The 19988-nt window shown below is 44.5% G+C and overlaps 1 protein-coding gene across 1 annotated transcript in view; it reads right to left on the bottom strand.

The window, feature by feature from the left end:
- Positions 1-208: 208 nt before the first annotated feature.
- The window catches only part of SPOCK2 (SPARC (osteonectin), cwcv and kazal like domains proteoglycan 2), a 35870-nt gene continuing 16090 nt past the window's right edge, over positions 209-19988 (bottom strand). Inside the window, exons 2-10 of the mRNA XM_074232786.1 lie at positions 16398-16443; positions 16028-16142; positions 14428-14542; positions 11442-11556; positions 10558-10677; positions 9255-9473; positions 8483-8545; positions 5061-5198; positions 209-4823 (exon numbers count right to left, since the gene is read on the bottom strand). Coding sequence (XP_074088887.1) covers positions 4678-4823; positions 5061-5198; positions 8483-8545; positions 9255-9473; positions 10558-10677; positions 11442-11556; positions 14428-14542; positions 16028-16142; positions 16398-16443 — 1077 coding nt within the window. The 3' untranslated portion in view covers positions 209-4677. The remainder of the gene's footprint in view (positions 4824-5060; positions 5199-8482; positions 8546-9254; positions 9474-10557; positions 10678-11441; positions 11557-14427; positions 14543-16027; positions 16143-16397; positions 16444-19988) is intronic.

Genomic DNA, 19988 nt, shown 5'->3' on the forward strand with positions numbered 1-19988 from the left:
GTTCACATCTAGGTTCTGCCATCTATTGTGTGATTTTGAGCAAATCCCCCCTTTAAGCCTTGAATGTTTAGATTCTTCAACTATAAAATTAGTTACGAGTTTGTTATGAGGGTACTGCTCTGTAAGCATCAAAATATTAGATAAACACGAGTTCTGTAAAGTGCCAGTGATTTGAGAATTGCACTGGAGTGGAGGGAGAAGATGAAGAAGAAAGTATAGGCAGGAGATAGTGTTTATAAAGTTTTTATTTTCATTTTCTTAAAAATAACATCTTATTTACTTATATGTTTGTATATGTACTTGTTTCCTTAGCTTTTTAAGTATTAGGCAGATAAAGACAACACAAGGCTGTGTTCCCGAGGGGAATTGGGGGGCACACAAGGAGGGCAGAGGGGGCCGGGAAGAGAAGGGGAAAGAGGGGCTCTGGAAAGCTGATCCACCGGACGCTTCAGTGCCCGTCCAATGCACACCCACATTCTAACACTTCGTTTTACTTTTCTGTGATTTTTGTAAAAACATCTAAAATGACTGAGATATACAGTGTCAGCACTTAAATAGACAGACTGAGACCCAAGCACTTGAACACAATTTTTAACTCTAAGGTCAGTTATTGCACATGAGACTGAATATGTTTCAGGCTAAAAGCAGTTCCCCTCCTCTTGGGAGGCCGTCATGATTTTGCACCCCTGCCCCTCCCCTTCCATCCCAGCCTCTCCAGGTAAAGCTGAGCAGCCTCTCACCACAATGCGGGGACTAAGATTTTGTTTTGGCGAGGGGAATAATCTTTACAACAATCTCAAAAAACCCAGTCCATGATGAGGGAGAAAGAGAGGGGGGAGGCTTTGAGGGGAGCCCCGATTTAAAAGAGTGAAGCATGGCTCCGCCATCACATGAGTGTGCATGGGTCAGTCGCATGCTCCTCCCTTCTCAAGGCTCTCTCAAGCCTGGGGAGTGGTCCCTGGGGTGGAATGAGGGGTAAAGTGGTTCCTGGGTATTCTGTCTACAAGGCACAAGTCTTCTTCCCTTCTTCCTCCCATGCCCCCACCAAGCCTGAGTCCAACTTTGACATCCGTGGGCTAAATAGACCAGGGGAAGCAAATTACTGATGTTCAGAACACCGTCTGGAGATGTTTTCCATCTGACCCATTGCCCTTCCTCAGCTGCCTGGACTCCAGGCCTCCTTTCTCCTGTTCTTCCTAAGGAGGCTGACCTTGCTCAGAGGTCTGGCCTTGATGCAATAACAACAGTCAGGGGTAGGAAGGGAGTCATTCAAAGGGCCCCAGGGGCTCCATGGGGCAGGACCAGATCAAGGCCCAAACTCTCTTACTGCTACTCCTCCTCCCTAACACCCAGCTCCTCCCAGCTTTGGCTCATGGAGAAGGACAAAGGCTTGAGTTGGAAACCATTGGGAAGTAGAGGCCTGAGGCCCTCTCAAGCACAGGGCCATTTCAGTAGCCACCGTGTCCCCTAAGCCCACCCAGAGCAGTGAAGAATGACCACCTGGGGAAGCTCAGGTGAGAATTCCCCTGGAGGGTAATGGCTGGATCTCAGAGAAAGGAGGGTGCAGAATGTTGGGAATATACCCATCATCCAATATAGTGCCTTTTGCTTTCTAAAACATATTTACAAGATTATATAAACGTGCACAACCAGAGAGAGACCCAGGACAAGCAGACACAGAGAGCACAAGCCTCCTCAGGGAGGGAGGAGGGGACGGCAAGAGAAGGGGGGACACGGGCCTTCCTGCTCCGACTCCCTCCATCTCAGTCCACTGCAACAAGGACTGAAGATGAAAGCGGTCAAGAGAACAGGGCCGTGTGTCGGCCGTGGAGGAAGGGGAGAGTTACTGCAATCCTGAAGACACTCAAAGGTCTCAGGTAACTCAGGGAGACATGAGTGGGCCCCTCGGGAAATGTAGGGGTGGCAAGGGGAACCTCAAACAAGCTTTCCCTGGACGTAGGGAGGGAATCAATTGAAGAAGGCAATGGGGAAAGGGGATGATATGGGGGGGGAGAGATAGCCAGGAGGGAAGAGGAGGATTTGGAAGGCAAGACACATTTATTATCAGAGCTGAGCTGCAGAATGTCCTTTCCTATGGTACCACTGCCAGCAGTTAGCTGGGATGACTGGCATTTCGGAGCTTGACCCCTCCCAGGAGAGGACAGGAAGGGGGAGGGTCTTTCAAAGCTGAGCTCAGCCCAAGCAATGGGATGTGGAGGGAAAGGCAAAGGTAGGCATTTCAGAAACATATCTGCTCAGGCCTACCATTCCTCCCACCCCCCCACTCCCTCCCGTGCCCAACACACACACACACACACACACACACACACACACACACACATACACTCAACCTGGGGCTACTCACATACTCACACATGTCACTGACTGTCCTTGGTCACACACAGTCACACATACACACACAATCATACATTCACACATACACACACACACACACCACACACATGCACAAGCATCTGTGAGCACTGGGTGTCAGGATGGTGAGGACATGAGCAAGGAGCCTTTTCTCATCAATAGGAAAACTCCTACAATTCCTGCGGAACCTAACAGTGGGAAAAAGAGAAGACAACCACAAGGGGTCTAGTGGTCTCCTCCAAGCATGATCGGTGCCTAATCCTAGGAGGAGCCCAACAAACCAGACCTTTCCCGGCCAGCAGGATGTGGTTGGTATCAGCTGGCTGGGCATCTTGGAGGAATCTTGTCCCAGGACCCTGATTCTCTCTTTCTCCTTCCTATCTCCCCAAGGACTGTTACCTATCCAAATGCTCAAGTATCTAAAAGCAGTCAAGAGGAAGAAGCCAGGCCCTTTTGTGCTCCCGTTAAAGAAGGCCATGACTATGGAGAGCAGGCTGCTCAGGGAACAGGCCCCTCATGACCACAGTCTTGGACAGAGCCCTGGGTCTGAAAGTATCCTCCCCAAGACTGCCTCCCCAAGCCTCCATCTCCCTTGGCTTCCTTTCAGCTCAAGTTCCATTCCTTTAGCAGGCCACTCCTTGTTCTCCCCTTCTAACTGCATCCTACCCTAAAATTACTTCCCCCCCATCTCTATTTGGGATAAGATAGACATGTTATTTTCTTCCTCCCCAATTGACTATTAAATCCTGTCTTTTCCTCTTTGTAGGCCCAGGATCTGAAGTATATAGTAGGCGTTTCATAAGGGTTCTGAATGAATGAATGAATGGGGGGGGTGGAGAGGATCATGGCCCAGAAAAGGCAGGAAAGTAGAATGCTAGAATGCCTCCCTACCACCCATGGAGTCATCTGGCCATCTTCAAAATTTGTTTCAAAAAATTGTTTCAAAAAACTAATGTGAGTTTGCATTGGTCCAGGAAAAGAGGGAGAAATTCTGGTAAAGGGGCCAGGGAATAGATACAGACAGGCTTCACATATTTTAATTTCTAGACCCAGCAAGAACCAATATTCTCAATGCCAATTTATGGGGGTAACAAGTTACCCACCCAGCTCTTGGACAGCAACTGGAAAGGGAAGTTTGATGAAATCACCTATCCCTAGGCTCCCCGGCTTTAACCTTCAATTGAACTTCTAAGGAAAATCATTGCTATAGGAAGAAACTAGGTATACTCCAGCCCAAGAAGACCCTAAACTTATGACATACAAGTCAGGACTGTTCCAGTCCTCAACCCAAAGATATCCAGTCTTTCAATTCTGTCTGCTGAGGTGCTCCCAATCCCAGACAAAAGAAGGCGGAAGTTGGGCAGCCATCCAAGGGGATCCTGAGTCACCCCAATGATACCTTTGGTCCCAGCTTTGTAGGAGCTGTTAGGCAGGCAAAGACTTCTCTTCAACGCCAACCCTAAACTTCCTCCAGGAGCTGTAGGAGCTTCTGTTCACTTCCTCCCCCATCCCCACCACCACTTCTCCCACCACCAGGGCTGGAAGCGACCCTCTGGTCTTGAAAGAACCCAGCCATGGGAAGGTCCCACTCCTAGCTAGATAGCTTTCTCCTCTTTTCTGAGGCTCGTGACAATCCAGTTGACAGTCTCACTGCCAACCAGCTCAAGACTCAGGGCCCCCAGTTTTGGGGAAGGATGCATACCCTGAGAACAATTTACATGCTCCATCTTGCTGGTCCACAGGCCATTCTTTGGACCTAAGGCTGGAGCCTCAGGCAAGTGGCTGCTTGACCTCAGGAGACGGAGGACTGGGCCTTGTATAACCTCCAAGGGTACAGGGATGATAGGAATGGACGGGAACCATGGGGCATTTGGGGGAAGTGGATGGGTCAACTTCTAGCTTTGGGCAGGATGTGAGGGTGTTGAGGGAGGAAGACTGCCACATCTCATCAACTTTTAATGTAGTATTTAAGAAAAAAAAGACAAAGTAGTGAAGGCTGGAGGTGACTTTGGGTGGTTCAGTTTGCCAGGAGGGGCATCATTCAATGACACTGCCCACAGCTGCAGGTCATGCACATGCTCACTTGGCACACTCATCACACACATGCTCTCATCACATACTCCACAAATAGGCCACATTCTCACACATTCACTCTTCCCCACTGGAGTCAAGTTACATTCGACTGTGTTTTCCTGATCAACTCACTAAGCTGCCCTGTTTCTGCCCAGATCACTGCTTCTTTTTGTCCCTTCCAACTGTCAGTACCTAGCATCCCCCTCCCTCCAGGCCTCCCTCACTGGGCTTCTACCAGATATAGCCTCCATCATCTGCCTCGCCTGCCTCGCCCTCTTCCTCCTCGGCTTCTTCACCAGCCTCTTCCGTCTCTTTCTCCTCTTCATCCTCCCATCCAACGCCACTCCCAAAGTCCCCAGAGAACCCAACGATGTCATCTGTGGGGTGAGAGCAAAGGGGATGGGTTAGAATTGGGAAACCTCACCTAAGAAAGAAGCCCTAGTCTCTTAAGCTAGAAACCTTCCCAAAAGGGGAGGAGTCTCAGGTCTTAGGGAGGATGAAAGGACTCCTCTTTTCCTACCAGAGCAGACTCCTCATTCAAGGACTAGCAGGTGCCTCCCAGTGGTTCTCCAGACTCCAGAAGGGCCACCCCCATCTCCCCTCTCCCAGCTTACCACAGTCTGGGTTCCCATGTATCCGGGTTCCCGTCAGTTCCTGACCCATTTGGTCTACACACCAGCAATCGCCACTGCCCTGATCACATTGCATCTTCCTGTAGTAGCCATCCTCATCACAGCTGGGGATGAAGATGCCTAGAAAGGAGGTGAACATGGAAGCATTGGATGGCCAGCAGGGCCTTTGAAAAGAGATCAAGTAAAAGGGTTACAGCAGCTGCCGATATAGGCAACCCCAGAGAAGGAGGTGCAGAGATAACAGGAACCATACGGTCATGGCTTATATAAATCAGCCCACCCATAAGCATTTATTGAGGGCTTATGGCTTGCCAGGACTGTGCTAAGTAGGGGAGCTACAGAGACAAAAGTGAAAGACTTCAAGTAGCTATTTCTGAAGGTTGACCATGTGTCACACACAAGCATATAAAGAACAGATCCAAATTAAACCACAGTAGTTTTGGGGAAGGTCAGTCACTAGCAGATGCAGAGAGAGAAAGAGACTTCCTACAGAAGGTAGAAGCCAAAGTTTGAAAACCACTGAGGACTCTATGAAGAGGGAGGCCATCCCAAAACTTGGGGGCAGCCATGGCAAAGATGGGCGATGGTACATTAGGTGTAAGGAATAACAAGGAAGCCAGGTGGTCTGGCCTGCACCGGAATGTATTAAACGAGGCTAGAAAAGTAGATTTGGGGCCAGGTTGTAAAAGATTTACTTAATAAGCAAATGAAACTCATATTTTACCTTATGGTTAACAAGGAGCCACTGGAGTTTCTCCCAGTGTTCAATATTGCTCAATTAGTCAGCCAACATTCCTGAAGGCTTAGAAGACAGTAGTAATGAGGTTAACCTTCCTGGAATAGTGAGAACGGCACAGTGTGGTGGAAAAAAGCTAGGAGTGAAGAGGCCAGGGTTTCAGTCCCCACCTTTCACTAATTGGCTATGAATTCGAAACAAATCACATTCTTTTCTCTTCTGTAGAATGCCGGATTAAATTAGATCAAGAGTCCTCCCTTCACCTGGGATCTGGGAACTTGTTTTAAAAAATATATTTTGCTAACATACAATTCAATACATTTGGTATCCTTTGCAATTCTATATGCTTTTAACAGCCTGGTTCTGAGAACGATCCTTGGATCAAGAAATTGGTGGCATTGAGAAGGTCAAAACCCCCTGGTATCGAAGATTTATTCTCATTCTAATGGGCTGGGGGTTTGTGATTTAAATCTCTTCTCTCCTCCAGTCTCAATTCTTCAGGGCAACACTATGTACAAAGCTCACATTTATACACAATTACTGAGTGCTTTAGATAATGTTTTGTCATTTGTGACATGCAAGGAAGGTACTGTGTGACAATCAAAAAGTTAAGAGAGACATTGCTTCTGGGTAATTTAATCATTTTATTAATAAAACCAGCACATTATTAATAAAAAGATTTGGTCTTCCCTCCCTTAGACCAAAACCAATCATGGTAGGCAGATCAGAGCTTATATGTTCTTTTGAAAGAGGAGGGGGCAGTCAACTCTGATTGGTTATCACCTTAAAATGAGGGGCTGAAAGTGGCATTGTGTCACCCTGGACAGAACAATTATCTCTATACTCAGACGACCCCCAGGTTTGGGCTATCTATTCAAAGAAAGTATGCTCTACTCAAGTCTGAGCAGGAGACAATGGTGGTCCCAGAGTGGGTTTAATCTCATTATTGGCAACTTTTAAAATCAGGAATTTAGAAGGAGAGAATTCTGGATCTCCTCCCAAATTATTGACTAATCATCATTTATCTCAGCTGTAATCATCCTCATTTTGACAAGGAGGAAACTGAGTCCAAGGAGATGAAATGACTTGCCCAGCCTCACCGAACTGTGGGATATGAACCCAGGACTTCCTGACTTCAAGACTAGCCTCTATCACTTCATATCTCACAGAATTGTGCAGATAAAAACTGTTTTTACAAACCTAAAAGTATAAAAATATAAACGTACCCTCAATTTGCCCAATTCACAAGGGAGAAAACTGAGGTTAAGTGACTCACTCAGGGTCATATAGCTATAGAGTCTCAGGTCAGATTTGAATCCAGGGCTTCCTAATTCCAGGTTCAACACCAGACCTACTGTTTATCCAACCAAGTCCAAACTCCTCTGGAATACTCCAATCTGATTCAACCTAATCTACAACTTTCCAATGTGAACCTCACATTCAAGTAAGTCAATTGATCTACAAGTGCCTTCCTGTTCTCCTGTCTATGGCAGCTAAGGAGCACAGTGGATAGAGCACCAGACCTTGCTTCAGAAAGATCTGAGTTCAAATCCAACCTCAGATACTTACTAGCTGTGTGTGTGACCCTGGGCAAGTCTCTTTACCTTTCTGCTTTAGTTTCCTCAATTGTAAAATGGGGATCATGATACCTCAAAGAACTGTTGAAAGGATCAAATGAAATAATATTTGTAAAGTGCTTAGCACAGCCCCTACCATGCACTTTAGAAATGTTTACTCCCTTTCCTTTACCTTTTCAGATCCCCACTCATCCTTCCAGGCTTGGTTCAAGTCTTCCATCAAATCAACTCGAATTCCTCCACATTGACCACCCACTTTGATAAGTTCTTACTATGCTTGTTCTTGTTACTGATGGGTCATTTCATTCATGTCTGACTCTCCATGATCTATTTGGGATTTTCTTGGCAAAGATACAGAATTAGTTGGCCATTTCCTTCTCCAACTCATTTTACAGGTGAGGAGAATGAGGCAAACAGAGTTAGGTGACTTGTCCAGGGTCACACAGATAGTAAATATATGCAGCTGGATTTGAACTCAGAGCTTTCTGACTTAAAACCCAATACTCTATCCACTGCACCACCCAGCTGCTCCTGACTTTACTTAGTAGCATTTTAATTCACTTACCCATATTAGTCATTTCAATTAAATTATTGTTTGCTCTTCATTTTGAAAAAGTGCATGACATCAGGGAAGTGATGTCAGACAAGCAAGTGAATTGGACCTGAGTGAGGAGATGTTGTGCTAAGTCCCCAGCCTGGCTTTCTCCTCCAGAGCCATCTGGGTCCAGTGGCCAGACATGAATCAGGATGACTGGAGATGACCTTGGATGTGAGGCAGTCAGGGTTAAGTGACTTGCCTAAGGACACACAGCTCATAAGGGTCAAGTGTCTGAAGCTATATTTGAACTTAGGTCTATCTGACTCTAGAGCTTGTGCTTTATTCACTGTACCATCTAATATTTCTGCCAGATAATTATCTTAATTAGAAACTTATTGAAGGCAGAGACTGACCACATCTTACACATTTTCTATTTATCCCCAGCATCTTAATCAGAGTTAGACACTCGGCATAGTGGTCAGAGCCAGAATGTCGTGTCCACCCGGGGTTCGCCATTTCCTTCTGAGAGGTCTCTTTCCTGACAGGTACTCACCAGGTTTCTTTTTAGCTGCCTCCTGGATCTGAATCCTCTCTAGTTCAGCCAGGCAAGGGGGTTCTGAAGAGGATACAGAACATATCGGCTCATCAAGCAACACACATTCTAAAATCACCTACTAGCCACCGTAAGGTAAAGAAGCTGCCTCACAGGCAAGGGGAGGGGGCAGAGAACATCCTAGAAAAAGTGAGATGTTGTTACCCATGGCAATGGAGCTAATTAATAACAACCAAAAGTCATCTGCTTCTAGGGATATTAATAATAGCTAGCACTTTACTAGGAGTAAGCATTAAGGGCTTTAACAGATAGTTTCTCAGTTAAGACTCACAAGATCAGATAAAGGGTGTTGTTACTATTCTCATTTTACCAATGAGGAAACTGAGACAAACAGGGCAAGGTGATTTGACCAGGGTCACACAATATATGAGGCCAAATTTGAACTCAGGTCTTCCTGACTCCGGGCTCAGTGCTCTAGCTGCTGTACTCCCTTGCTGCCTTACAAGCAGTTCATGCCAAATCATTAGGAAAGAACCCTGGTTTCATTTATTTGACCCTTATGAATGTTTAAAAGAGAGAAAGATCACCTAAGAATTGATGGGGTTGGCAAATGTTTTGTGTTTGCAGCATGGACAAGGTTGCATAAGTAGCCAAATGGACTGGCCCCAAAGTTTCCAAGACACCTTGACTTCTGGTGGCCCCTTTCTCTGCTCCCACCCTCAGGGCCAGGACTCCCTAAGGACAGGGCACCCAAGACAAGGGGCCTACGCACTCTCCCTCCAGAAGCAGAAACACCACTCGGCAGTGGAGACGCGGCCATCCTTATAGGTGTCACAGGAGTTGAAGAAGGGACGGATGCAGATCTCATACTTGTCCAGGTTGATGGCCGCCAGTTCTGACTGGTCCAGGAAGAGGTCATTGCTTGTGTCCAGCTTGGAGAACATCCAACCAATGGAGTCCTTACAGCTGGCCCCCAGGCTCTTGTCCAGTCCTGGGGAGAGAAGGGATGCCCTGGTTGGCCCCTCCAGCCACCTGCTGACCCTATCCCTACTCACAGTCCTCCTCATGCCCTCTCTACACCCCCCCCAAGACTCTCCAGGCTCATGAAATGCCTCCCAATGACTTCTGCTGGATATGGCTTAAACACAAGTCTGGGAATCCTTGGAGAGGCTTCCTTCAGCTACCTGCCTCCCTCTAGAATGCTCTCCTCCTAACCTTAACAAAGGCCATGGGTCCTGCTTGTTTTTCAAGAAATCAAAACAATTGCTTATGGTTTAGGTTTGCAGATCACTTTTAACATATATTAACTCCTATGATCTTCACAACAAACCTGGGAAGTCAATGCCTCATTTTACAGATGAGCAAACTAAGGGTCAGAGAGGTGAACTGTAAGAACAATAGCTAGTATTTATATGTTGTTGTTCAACTGTGTCTGACTCTCCGTGACCCTGTTTGGGCTTTTCGTGGCAGAGATACCAAAGTGGTTGGCCATTTCTTTCTCCAGTTCAACAAGGGCTCAATGACTTTCCCAGCAGCAAACGGCTAGTAAGCATCTGAGGTCAGATTTGAACTCACAAAAATGAGTTTTCCTGACTCAGAGACCACAGAGTCACCTTGTTGCCCTTAGAACACAGGAGGAACTATGCAGAGCACTTTACAAACATGAGGACAATTCATCCCAACAACAAACTCTGGGAAGTAGATGTTGCCATTTCCATTTTACAGATGAGCAAACTGAGGGTCAGAGGGGTGTGACTTGTCTAAGTGTCTGAGGCAGGTTTTTCTAGCTAATTTTGGGCAAATCCTAAAGAAAATGTGGTCCTCTCCTTGGTCACCTATTTTGCTATAGAATTCTCCCCAGCAGTTAGGCTGCCAGCCACAGTGGAAACTTCCTTCCTCTTATTCTTGGATTTGGGATCCTCTCTGAGGACTTGAAATGGGAGGGAGGTGAATGTTCTTTGCCCCACCCCTGCCTGCTTTCCTCCCTTTCTCTTCCCATCCCCATTCCTGTCCTGTCCCATCCCATCCAGTCCAGTCCCCATTCCCATTCAGTCCACTCCTGGTCTAGCTCATACCGCCAGCAGGGTTGGCTCCAACACTGGCAGTGCCATTCTGTTTGGAGTTCTCATGAAGGAGCTGAAACCAGTCCCGCAGCCGATCCCCCAGATCCGCCAAGTCCTGCCCCGTACAGGTTTCTGCAGCCAACACAATGTGTGAGTGGAAGTAGGGTGGGTGGGAAATAGAAAGGGGGTGGGAATGGACATTATTTCTGCATAGGCTCCCTGCTCCGAGACCAAAAACAACAGGGGATGATAAGGTCAAAGGGGAGCATGGCTAGGAAATAGGAATAACCAGTTCTATCCTTCTTCTCCACATTTACCCCCTACTTACTTTCTTAGCCCCATCTGTTTCTTCCCTCAAATTCCATTATTCACCAGTCTTTTATCTCCTCCCCCCACCAAAGCATCTTTCTCCTTCCTGGTATTAAACAAAAATTCAAGATGTAATTAAATTCAGGATTTTAACCTCCAAGACTTCTACAGTAATGCTCATCAGCCACTCCTTTCCCAACACCCAGAAGGAAAAAAAGTGGAGGGCCTGAAGGTAAGTTCTAATTTTGAGCTAATACCTGAGCCTGGTTCAAGCCCCTCACCCAAAGCCACAACTGAACATCTTAGCTGTGGGATAAATTCAATTGGTAAGAAGGTAGACAGATGTGGTCCTAGGAAACTACAAGGCTGGAGTAAGGCTGGGGATCTTGCAGGATTCAGGAGAGGAGAGGACGATCAGACCCACTTGGGAGCAGTTTAACAGCATCAAGAAGGCAGGAATAGCAAAGGACATGAGGAACAATTGCAGGATGACCTTGGGCAGGTGGTCTAGGGACAAGGAGCAACTGGGCTTCTAATCTGCCCAGGGAAGGGGGGAGAGGGAGTGTGGGTGCTGCAGCTGCTCTTACCTTGCTTAGTGTCTGTGGTGGAGACTGGGGTCTGCTCTGTGGGGCAAGGACACTGACCCTCACACTTCACCGACAGCTGCTTACTGGTCAGGCAGGCCTGCTGTTCCAGTTTACACTGTGGGGAAGGGAAAAGCCAGACAGCTATTTAATGAGCTTGGGACTGTATCCCTCCCACCTGGGAGCAACCTGGAACAAGATATTTCCTAAGACTGGCATTTCAACCATACTCATCCAAACAAGAAGAGAACATTCCCAATATAGCAACACAGTTTTCAATAGCAGGGAAGGGTTTAGGCTAAGCCATCCACACTCTCCCAACTTGTCTAAGCAGGATTAACAAATCCAAAAAAGTTGGCCAAGAGAAGCAGGTCAAGCCTGTGACTGGGGAATAAAACAAAACTAACCAGGGTCCAAAGGTATCCTGTATAGATTGGTTCATTAGTACCAGATTCTAACATGGCTTGCCATTCACCTGTCTACATTTTTCTCATATCCTAAGAACATATATTCTTATATATGTGTGCATATATGTATATCCATATATGACATCTATATGTGCATATTTAAACCAATTTATAGCTCTATATACATATATGTCAATGTAAAAATGTATACATTTACCTAGACAAATAGAGGTAAGGTGATTTAGCGAGAACACAAGCAGCTCAGAAGAAGGTATCAGAAAAGAGAGAATAGAGCTGAGTTCTCAAAGGAAACCTGGTATTCTAAGAGGTGGGGTGAGTAGATACATTCCCTAACTGTGGAGGATGGCCAAGATAAAAGCAAAAAAAAAGATGAGAGATAGAGTATCATGCATAATTAACAGGGTTTTTTTTTAAGCCATTCTGGATGGATTATAGAAGGTGCAGAAAGGGATTAAAACTAAAAAGGTAACATGCTGTGAAGTGCTTTAAATGCCAAAAAGAATGCTTTATATTTAATCTTAGATGTAATAGAGAACCATTAGAGTTTACTGAGGAGGAAAATTATATAATCAGACTTGTAATTAAGAAGACATCTCTGGTCACTGGATCTTTATCCAAATAGAACAGAAGCAAGGAAACAGTAAATATTGCATTTTATTTGCTGGTGACATGATGGTTTGCTTAGAAAACTCTGGAGAATCAACAAAGAAACTAAGGTGTAATGACCAATAGCTTCAGCAAAGTAGCAAGATTAAAAATAAAACACCAAAAAAAAAAATCAATATCATTACTATTACTATTACTAGCAGAATCTAGAAGGCAATAATGGAAAGGGAAGTTCTATTCAAAATAACTACCAAAAATGTCATAAAAAATCTGACAGTCTACTAAAGTACACTCAATGTCTATAGAAATGTGATTACAAAATGTTCCTTAAAAAAATAAAGTATAACATAAATAATTGGGAAGATATTTAGTATTCATGGTTGAGTCACTGCAATTTAATAAAAATGGCAATACTAACTAAATTTTAGTGTCACACCAATTATACCAATAAGAGAATACTTTAGTGAGGTAGACAAAAATAACAAAACTGAATTGAAGGAATAAAAGATTGGAAAATGCCAAAAAAATAAGAATGGGGGGGGGGATAAGGAAATGGTATTTCCATACCTCAACTGATATCAGTAATCATCAAAACTACTTTGTGCTCATTAGAGAATAGAAATGTAGTCCAGAGGAAGAGGTGATAAAAGCTTGAGCTAAGTTGGTAGTTGTATGAACTGAAAGGGAAAGAGGTGCTGTGGAAGTAGAAATGACAAGATTTGGAAACTAAACTTGGTTGAATTTTCAGTATTGACAGGACATCCAACTTGACACGTCCAATTGGCAACTAGTGATGCAAAAAAAAAAAAGATAGGAAAATGAGAGTCATTCCTAGGATGATCAGTAAGCTCCTAGGCACTGATGAGGTCATCAAATGGAAGAACTCAAGACAGAGCTCTGGGGTACAACCCTATTTTTTTTTTTGATACAGCCACTATTAGGGCTTTGGTGTGTATGAAAGTACAGTCCTCTCCCCTCTTCTCTGAGCTTAGTCTTTTCATCCCTATTTCTGTTGAGTGCAATCATGATATTTCCAATACCTAGGTTCAAAAATCTTAGAGCTGTCCTTGATTCTCCCTTCTCCCTCAATCATTCATATTTGATCCATTGCCAAGTCTTGTCAATTCTACCTTTAAGCAATCTCTCAAATTTATCTATTCTCCATCATAAAGGGCCACCTCCCCCTGCCCCCATTGCCTCTTGCCTGGACCATGTCAACAGTATCCTAATTAATGTCCTGACTTCAACTAGGAAAAACATGATACCTTCAATCATGTAGTTTAAACTCTGATGGAGTAGCTGAAAGTTAGTCAGGTAAATCTACTACAGAATAAGATACACTGGAAAAGCAAAGGGCTATGTAGAGCTGAAAGGAATATGACTGGGAGATCAAGGAAGCTTCCTGAGGAAAGCACTATTGGACCTGGACTTTAGAGAATGGGATAAATTTCACTCATAGGGACATTCCATACATAGGAGAAAACGTAGGCAAAAGCACAAATGGAAAGTATATATTTGAATTCAGGGGGCAGAGAGGAATTAAATTTTGCTAGTGCATAAAGTGAGCAACAAAGTTGAGATAAGGCTGAAAAATCAATGACAGATTGCAGAGGATCTTGAATACCAGTCTCAGAAGTGTAGGTTTCCATTAGTCAAAGGTCAGGCTGATGCCATGTCCACGGAGCTATAGGGAGATTGTGTTCCAATACCAGGCTGAAGGGAGAGACCTCTGAGTTCAGACTCTGCTATGGCCAACCCAAGTGATTTTGTGTTCATCTCTATCCATGACCAAGAAGCATGGTGTCCCAGAAAAGGGATGGTTGATGGTCAATGAAAGCACCCTTGGGAGTCCCAGCTTCCAAGTGGCCTCCAAGAAACATAGGATGGAGCAACTCCACTGCTTCTAGATTTAACTACCCCCCACTCTATTCTATGAAGGTCACTGGTGTCCTCACCACAGAGCTGTAAGTGTGACCATCAGAGCCGCAGACAGACGCAAGTTGGGTCATGTGACATGGTTTACAAAAGCCTTCTTTGTTTTCATGGAGTTTCAGGGCAGGCTGCTTGATCCTACAGGATAAAGAGAAAAGGAGAGAAACAAAAATTAGGAGAAGTAAGAAAATAAAGCAAGATCAAAACAGAATGGAACACAGGAAAGAGAAGGGGGGGAAAAGTAATTTGGTAAAATTGTTGTTTTAGTTGTGACTTGTTCTTCATAACCTCATTTGAGGTGTTTTTGGTTAAGATACTGGTCATTTCCTTTTCCAGCTCCTTTCATAGAGGAGAAAACTCAAACAGGGTAAAGTGACTTGCCCAGGATCACACAGCTATTTAAGTGTCTGAGGTCAGATTTGAACTCAGGAAGATGAGTATTCTTGAGTCTAGGTTCACATTCTATGCACTGTGCCACCAATAACAAAATGAAGATAGGAAATACAAAATGAAGCATGGACAAAAGGAGAAAAAAAGTATTGAGTGATGGGAGAGATGATAAAGGGACACAAAAGAGAACCTGAAGAGGAAGCAGAGAACTTACTATCTGAAGAACCAGCTATTTTTTTTAAATCAAAATGATAAAGGAGAAATATTAGGGAAATATTTATCTTTCCTTTTCTGAAATTGTAAAGGAACAATGTCTGGCATTTTCTGTGGGCCTCCAACTTCCTCCCCATTGTTCATTTAACCCTCTTTTCAAATGTAAATTCACTAAGGTAAGAGGAAGGCACCTCAGTCTCTTCCCCCTACCCCTCCTCCATCTGTCCAAGGTATATGCCTAACTCCTGTCACATCCAGGTGGGTCACTCCTTGCCCCCCTCCCTCTGACTCCTCCCTGCACAGGAGATGGGCTAGGTTCCCTAGGAAAGTTCTGCCCACCCTCCTCTCCACGCTACTGGATCCATGTTGATCTCAGCCCAGCCACCTGTCTTGTGACTGTTTCTCTTTCTTTTTCCTTTCCTAACTGTCGTTGATGTTCTCAACAGCCCAGCTTATAGCTGTTTCTTCTTTGCTTAAACTTACTATCTTCTTAAAAACTCATTTTCTTTACCTCCCTAAAGAAATTTGTGAATGAACTTGTAACTTTTTGCAGTAACCTGTGAGTTAAAATTTATGCCATTTCTTATCCTCCTGAGTCAGAAAGCTTGGTGACTTTTTCATTCCTAACAAACCCTCAGGCCCCTTGTAAGCCCCCCTCCCGTGAATCATGAATCATTCTTCTGGCTTCAAGGAGACTAATCATATACTTTCTTTCTCTTTCCTCTCTCCAAGGATCACAGAATTTCAGAATTTTAGGGAATCTCAGCAGCCAACTAACCTAGCTCACACCAAAGTAAGATTCCTTTAAACCCAGGAATCTAATCTTTGTATAAAGACCTCCAGGGAGGACAAGGAACCTCCCAGGGCTGCTCCTTCAACCTGTTCTTCTCCCACACTAACATCCCACCCAGGGGATTCTTAATAGCTTCCTCACTATCTGGGGGAAATGTCTCAGAATGTCTCACTTTCTGGAGGGAAAGATATGAAGGGTACAACCGACCTGAAATTCATCTTTCTTACCTGTGCTCTAGTTTCTTCCGGCTAATACACATGGCTCTCTGGTAGCCCTGAGCAATGCACACCTTGTGTCGACTGCATTTCACCTTCTGGCAGGGGTCTTTGGTGGTGTCCAGAGCTATAAAGACAGAGGATTGAGGAAAAAATTATCCACAAGAAAGAACTCAGGGAATCTTGATTTCTAAAGTCCACTGCCTAACCACCCTTTTTCTCTGGTACCAAGTTTTCTAGATGCTGATAATTCCCATAATTTACCTGTTCAGGGCTGAGATCCCTTATGATCCACAAACCAGAGCCTGGGACTCTCTCCAGCTTATCCTTGACTCTGACTAGTATCACATTTCCTTCTCCCCAGCCCTTACAAACTATTTACCTTCATCTCCTTGCTGACTGTCTTCCCAGCTCTTGATGTAGTCATCCTGGGAAAGAGAAGGGAAGGGGAAAGGAGGTGTTGATCAGAGAAATAAAAGTATCAAAACCTAAAGAAGAGTTGTGGTCAAGCTCAGAGCTCAGGGTGGTCAAAATTCAGATTTAGAGGTTGAGAAGGACTTGGTGGAAGAAAAGAAAAGAAGGGGTGGGTAGGAGAAGAAGCAAAAGGAGGGGGGCAGAAAGATTGATTCCCTGTGCAATTATTCCCCATTCAAACATTTCCTCATCCTTACCAAAGAGACCTCTATCCTACTTGAGCTCTTAAAAAAGTTCTTTTAGTCACTTCTATCAAACCTAATCATAGTCGAGTACCCTTGGATATCTGTACTTTACCTTCATAATCTCCTTCAACTCTATCCACAGAAACTTTCAATTCACTGTATCCCAGTGAGCTAGCGCACAGGTGCGTGTGCATACACACACATACACACACGTACACACACACACACGTACACACACACACACACACACAGCCCTGTTTGGAAAAGAGAACTGAGAAGGGAGAACAAGGGAAGGGGAGTCAATTGGAGACTCAGTACTTACCTCTACCTCCTGGGCTTTCAGAGGACAGTAGACCACAGAAGACGGGGCAGGGAGAAAAAAAAGAAAAAGAGAAAAATCTAGGAGTGAGGTTCATGTCAGAGAGGGTGATTGATACAATCAAATGGCCACCCCATATTTTATAGGCTAGAGTGCTAGAGTTGGAGCCAGGAAGACCTGAGTTCAAATCCAGCCTCAAACAATTCATCTAACCCTTCTGTGCCTCAGTTCTTTCACCTATAAAACCGAGGACGTTGAAGCCAATGGCCTCTAAGATTCCTTCCAGCTAAATCCATGATCTGATAATACTCAATTGAAGTGGCAAGAGCTCATTTCTCAGGGCTGGGAAAGGTAATATACTGCTTTCTTCTTTCCTCTGCCTCACTTGCATTCAGCTGAGGTACCTATCAGAGATATAACAACAACAGATGATTACAATAATTCTCTGATTTCAAGGTGGGCAATCAGGTCAAGTAGCAAAAGGCTGTAGCTAGAAACCAAAGCTATTCCTCTCTAAACTTCTTAATGTTTTGGCCCTCTCAGTAGTAAATTAAGGGACAATTCCTCTTCACCTCTGCTTCATCCTCCTCTGTCAGCACCATCTGAGTCTTCTCAAAGGACCCAACTGCCTAGACTGCCTAGGGCAAAAGAAACGGAGGTTTCCAGATCACTGTCTCAGGAATAGTATGGCAGTCACCTCCATCCCAGCCCTGTCACTTTTCCTATCATCTTTCCACAAGGGTTTTTCCCTTTTCCTTCAGTCCCTTTGCCAGGAACTAATCATGCCTGCTAGGGATTTGAATGGAAGGAAAGGACCCTTTCCTTAAGGCAAACCATTAAATTTAAGAAAATACAAATGAAACTATTACTGGACCAAGTTCAGACTTTCTCAGCCAAAGTGGTTGGAGCAGATGAAAGAAAACTGTTGCTTTCCTGGATGTTTGACCTCTGAACTACTCTGGACCAACTCTATTCAGTCACAAGACCACAGAACCAAAGAATATTGTATCTGGAAGATATCTTGGGGAATCTCCTAATCCAACTCCTTCATTCTATTTTTAGGGGGGTTTTTTTTGGGGGGGTTGCAAGGTTAAGTAACTTGCCCAAGGTCACACAGCTAGGTAATCAAATGTCTGAGTTTGAATTTGAACTCAGGTCCTCCTACCTCCAGGGTCAGTGCTCTACTCACTGCACCATCTACCTGCCCCTAACTGTTCATTCTAGAATGGAGTAAACAGACTTGCCCAAGGTTATTTCATCAATGGCAAAACTGAAGCCTGAACCCCAAACCCTTTACCCAGTGATCTTCCCAATACAGCATACTATTTCCAAAACACTGGGGGAGGAAAATGAACAACAGAAAATGCACATTAGATAAAGAGACTCTGGAAAACTGCTGTTTGCTCTTGCCCAAGGGAGCTGTCCTATGCCAGCTGATCCCCCAGCTGTCTGGGGACTGAACTTCTATCTCCCACACTAGCCCCCTGGCATGAGAGTCCAACTCCCTCCACTACCCCTGCCATCACTGGGCCCAACCTCCGAGGGGACTGAGCCACCCATGGAAAATTGACAAATGGCTCCCAGAGAGACCTCATTGTTGAGACTCATGATTCCCTGACAGGTGGTGGGAGTGCTGCCAGGCAGGGATTCTCTGGGGCCAGAGGCTTGCTGCATTGAGGAGCCAGCTGCCAGCTACAGCCTCTGGGCTAAGATCCAGGAGGGACTGAGAGGAACTGCTGCAGCAAGGACTACATGGTTAGGTGGCGATGAGAATTTGCTTTCTTCTCTGCCTCCACATCCCTTCATCACTCCTACCTAAGCATCTGCTTTGCTAGAGAAAATTAGCAAAACTACCCTTTAAGTGCCCTAGTAGGGGTAAAGTTCCCATATGACCAGTCATGGAGATGACTGGGCTTAGCTGATTCCTAGATTCCTTCAAAGATAGGGTTCAAGTAGAGGATGATGCTTGAGCCAAGAAGATTCTAAAACTCATGAGATGCTGCTGTAGAAAGTAAGCGGTCATGCTAGAACTGCAACTAGTAAGAGATAATGAAATCTCAAGGACCTTGGGAGTACATTCAATGATTCCCCTGAGGACAACAAAAAAGAGAATGAATATAACAGAGGAAACCAGAGGGAACATATATTTATATTGTTCACAAGGAGAAACTGAGGCTAGTTGAAAATCAGTGAAAGACCAGGGAGATAAACAGTCAGCACCATGGTCAGAGCTTCAAGAGATTGTGGTATCGACACATGTATATGTGTATGTATGTATGTTTGTGTGTGTGGGAGGGTTATATATGGATCCATGTGTCATACTCATACATATATCAGAAAAAAACCAAATTACCAAGAGCAAGAGTGATTTCTATTAAAAAAATAAAAAGGTAATAAAATCCAATTCAGTGGACCCAACCTCAAGTCACAGCATTAGCTTGAGAAAGGCTTCTGTTCAGAGACTTCCATCTCTGAAAATTAGAACCCACTAAGCCTAGGAGGGGAGAGGAGTCTAATCAGCAAGAGAGGAAGGAGGCCAGAAGCAAGAAGAGAAGATAGATGAGATGAGGAAAGGAGAGGTAAAGCTTCCTCTTATGCAAGGGTTTCTGTCCTTCTTTCTTCTCATCAAACCTCAGTCTTATTCCACATCATCTTCAATCTTGAAAGTAATGATTATTGCTAGGCATCTTTTGTCTAAGTTTGGAGTAAAACATATACTTAGGGCAGGGCCTGGGAATGAAGTGGAATAGAAATATATTAAGCAATGATCACTATGCTAAATACTGAAATAAAAACATAAGATGGTGAGAATCCTTGAGCACAAGGAGCTTACATTCTAATTGGAGATATGACATATACATAGGCTAATCTATACTTACTAAGAAGCTGCCCGGGTACTAGGTAAAGAGAAAAGCAAGAAGTCAATCAATCAGTCAACAAATATTTATTAAAATTTTCAAGGAAAGGCATTAGGCAATGGGGATCCAAAGAAAGG

The sequence above is a fragment of the Macrotis lagotis genome, chromosome 4 (assembly GCF_037893015.1).
Source record: "Macrotis lagotis isolate mMagLag1 chromosome 4, bilby.v1.9.chrom.fasta, whole genome shotgun sequence".
NCBI classification, from domain to species: domain Eukaryota; kingdom Metazoa; phylum Chordata; class Mammalia; order Peramelemorphia; family Peramelidae; genus Macrotis; species Macrotis lagotis.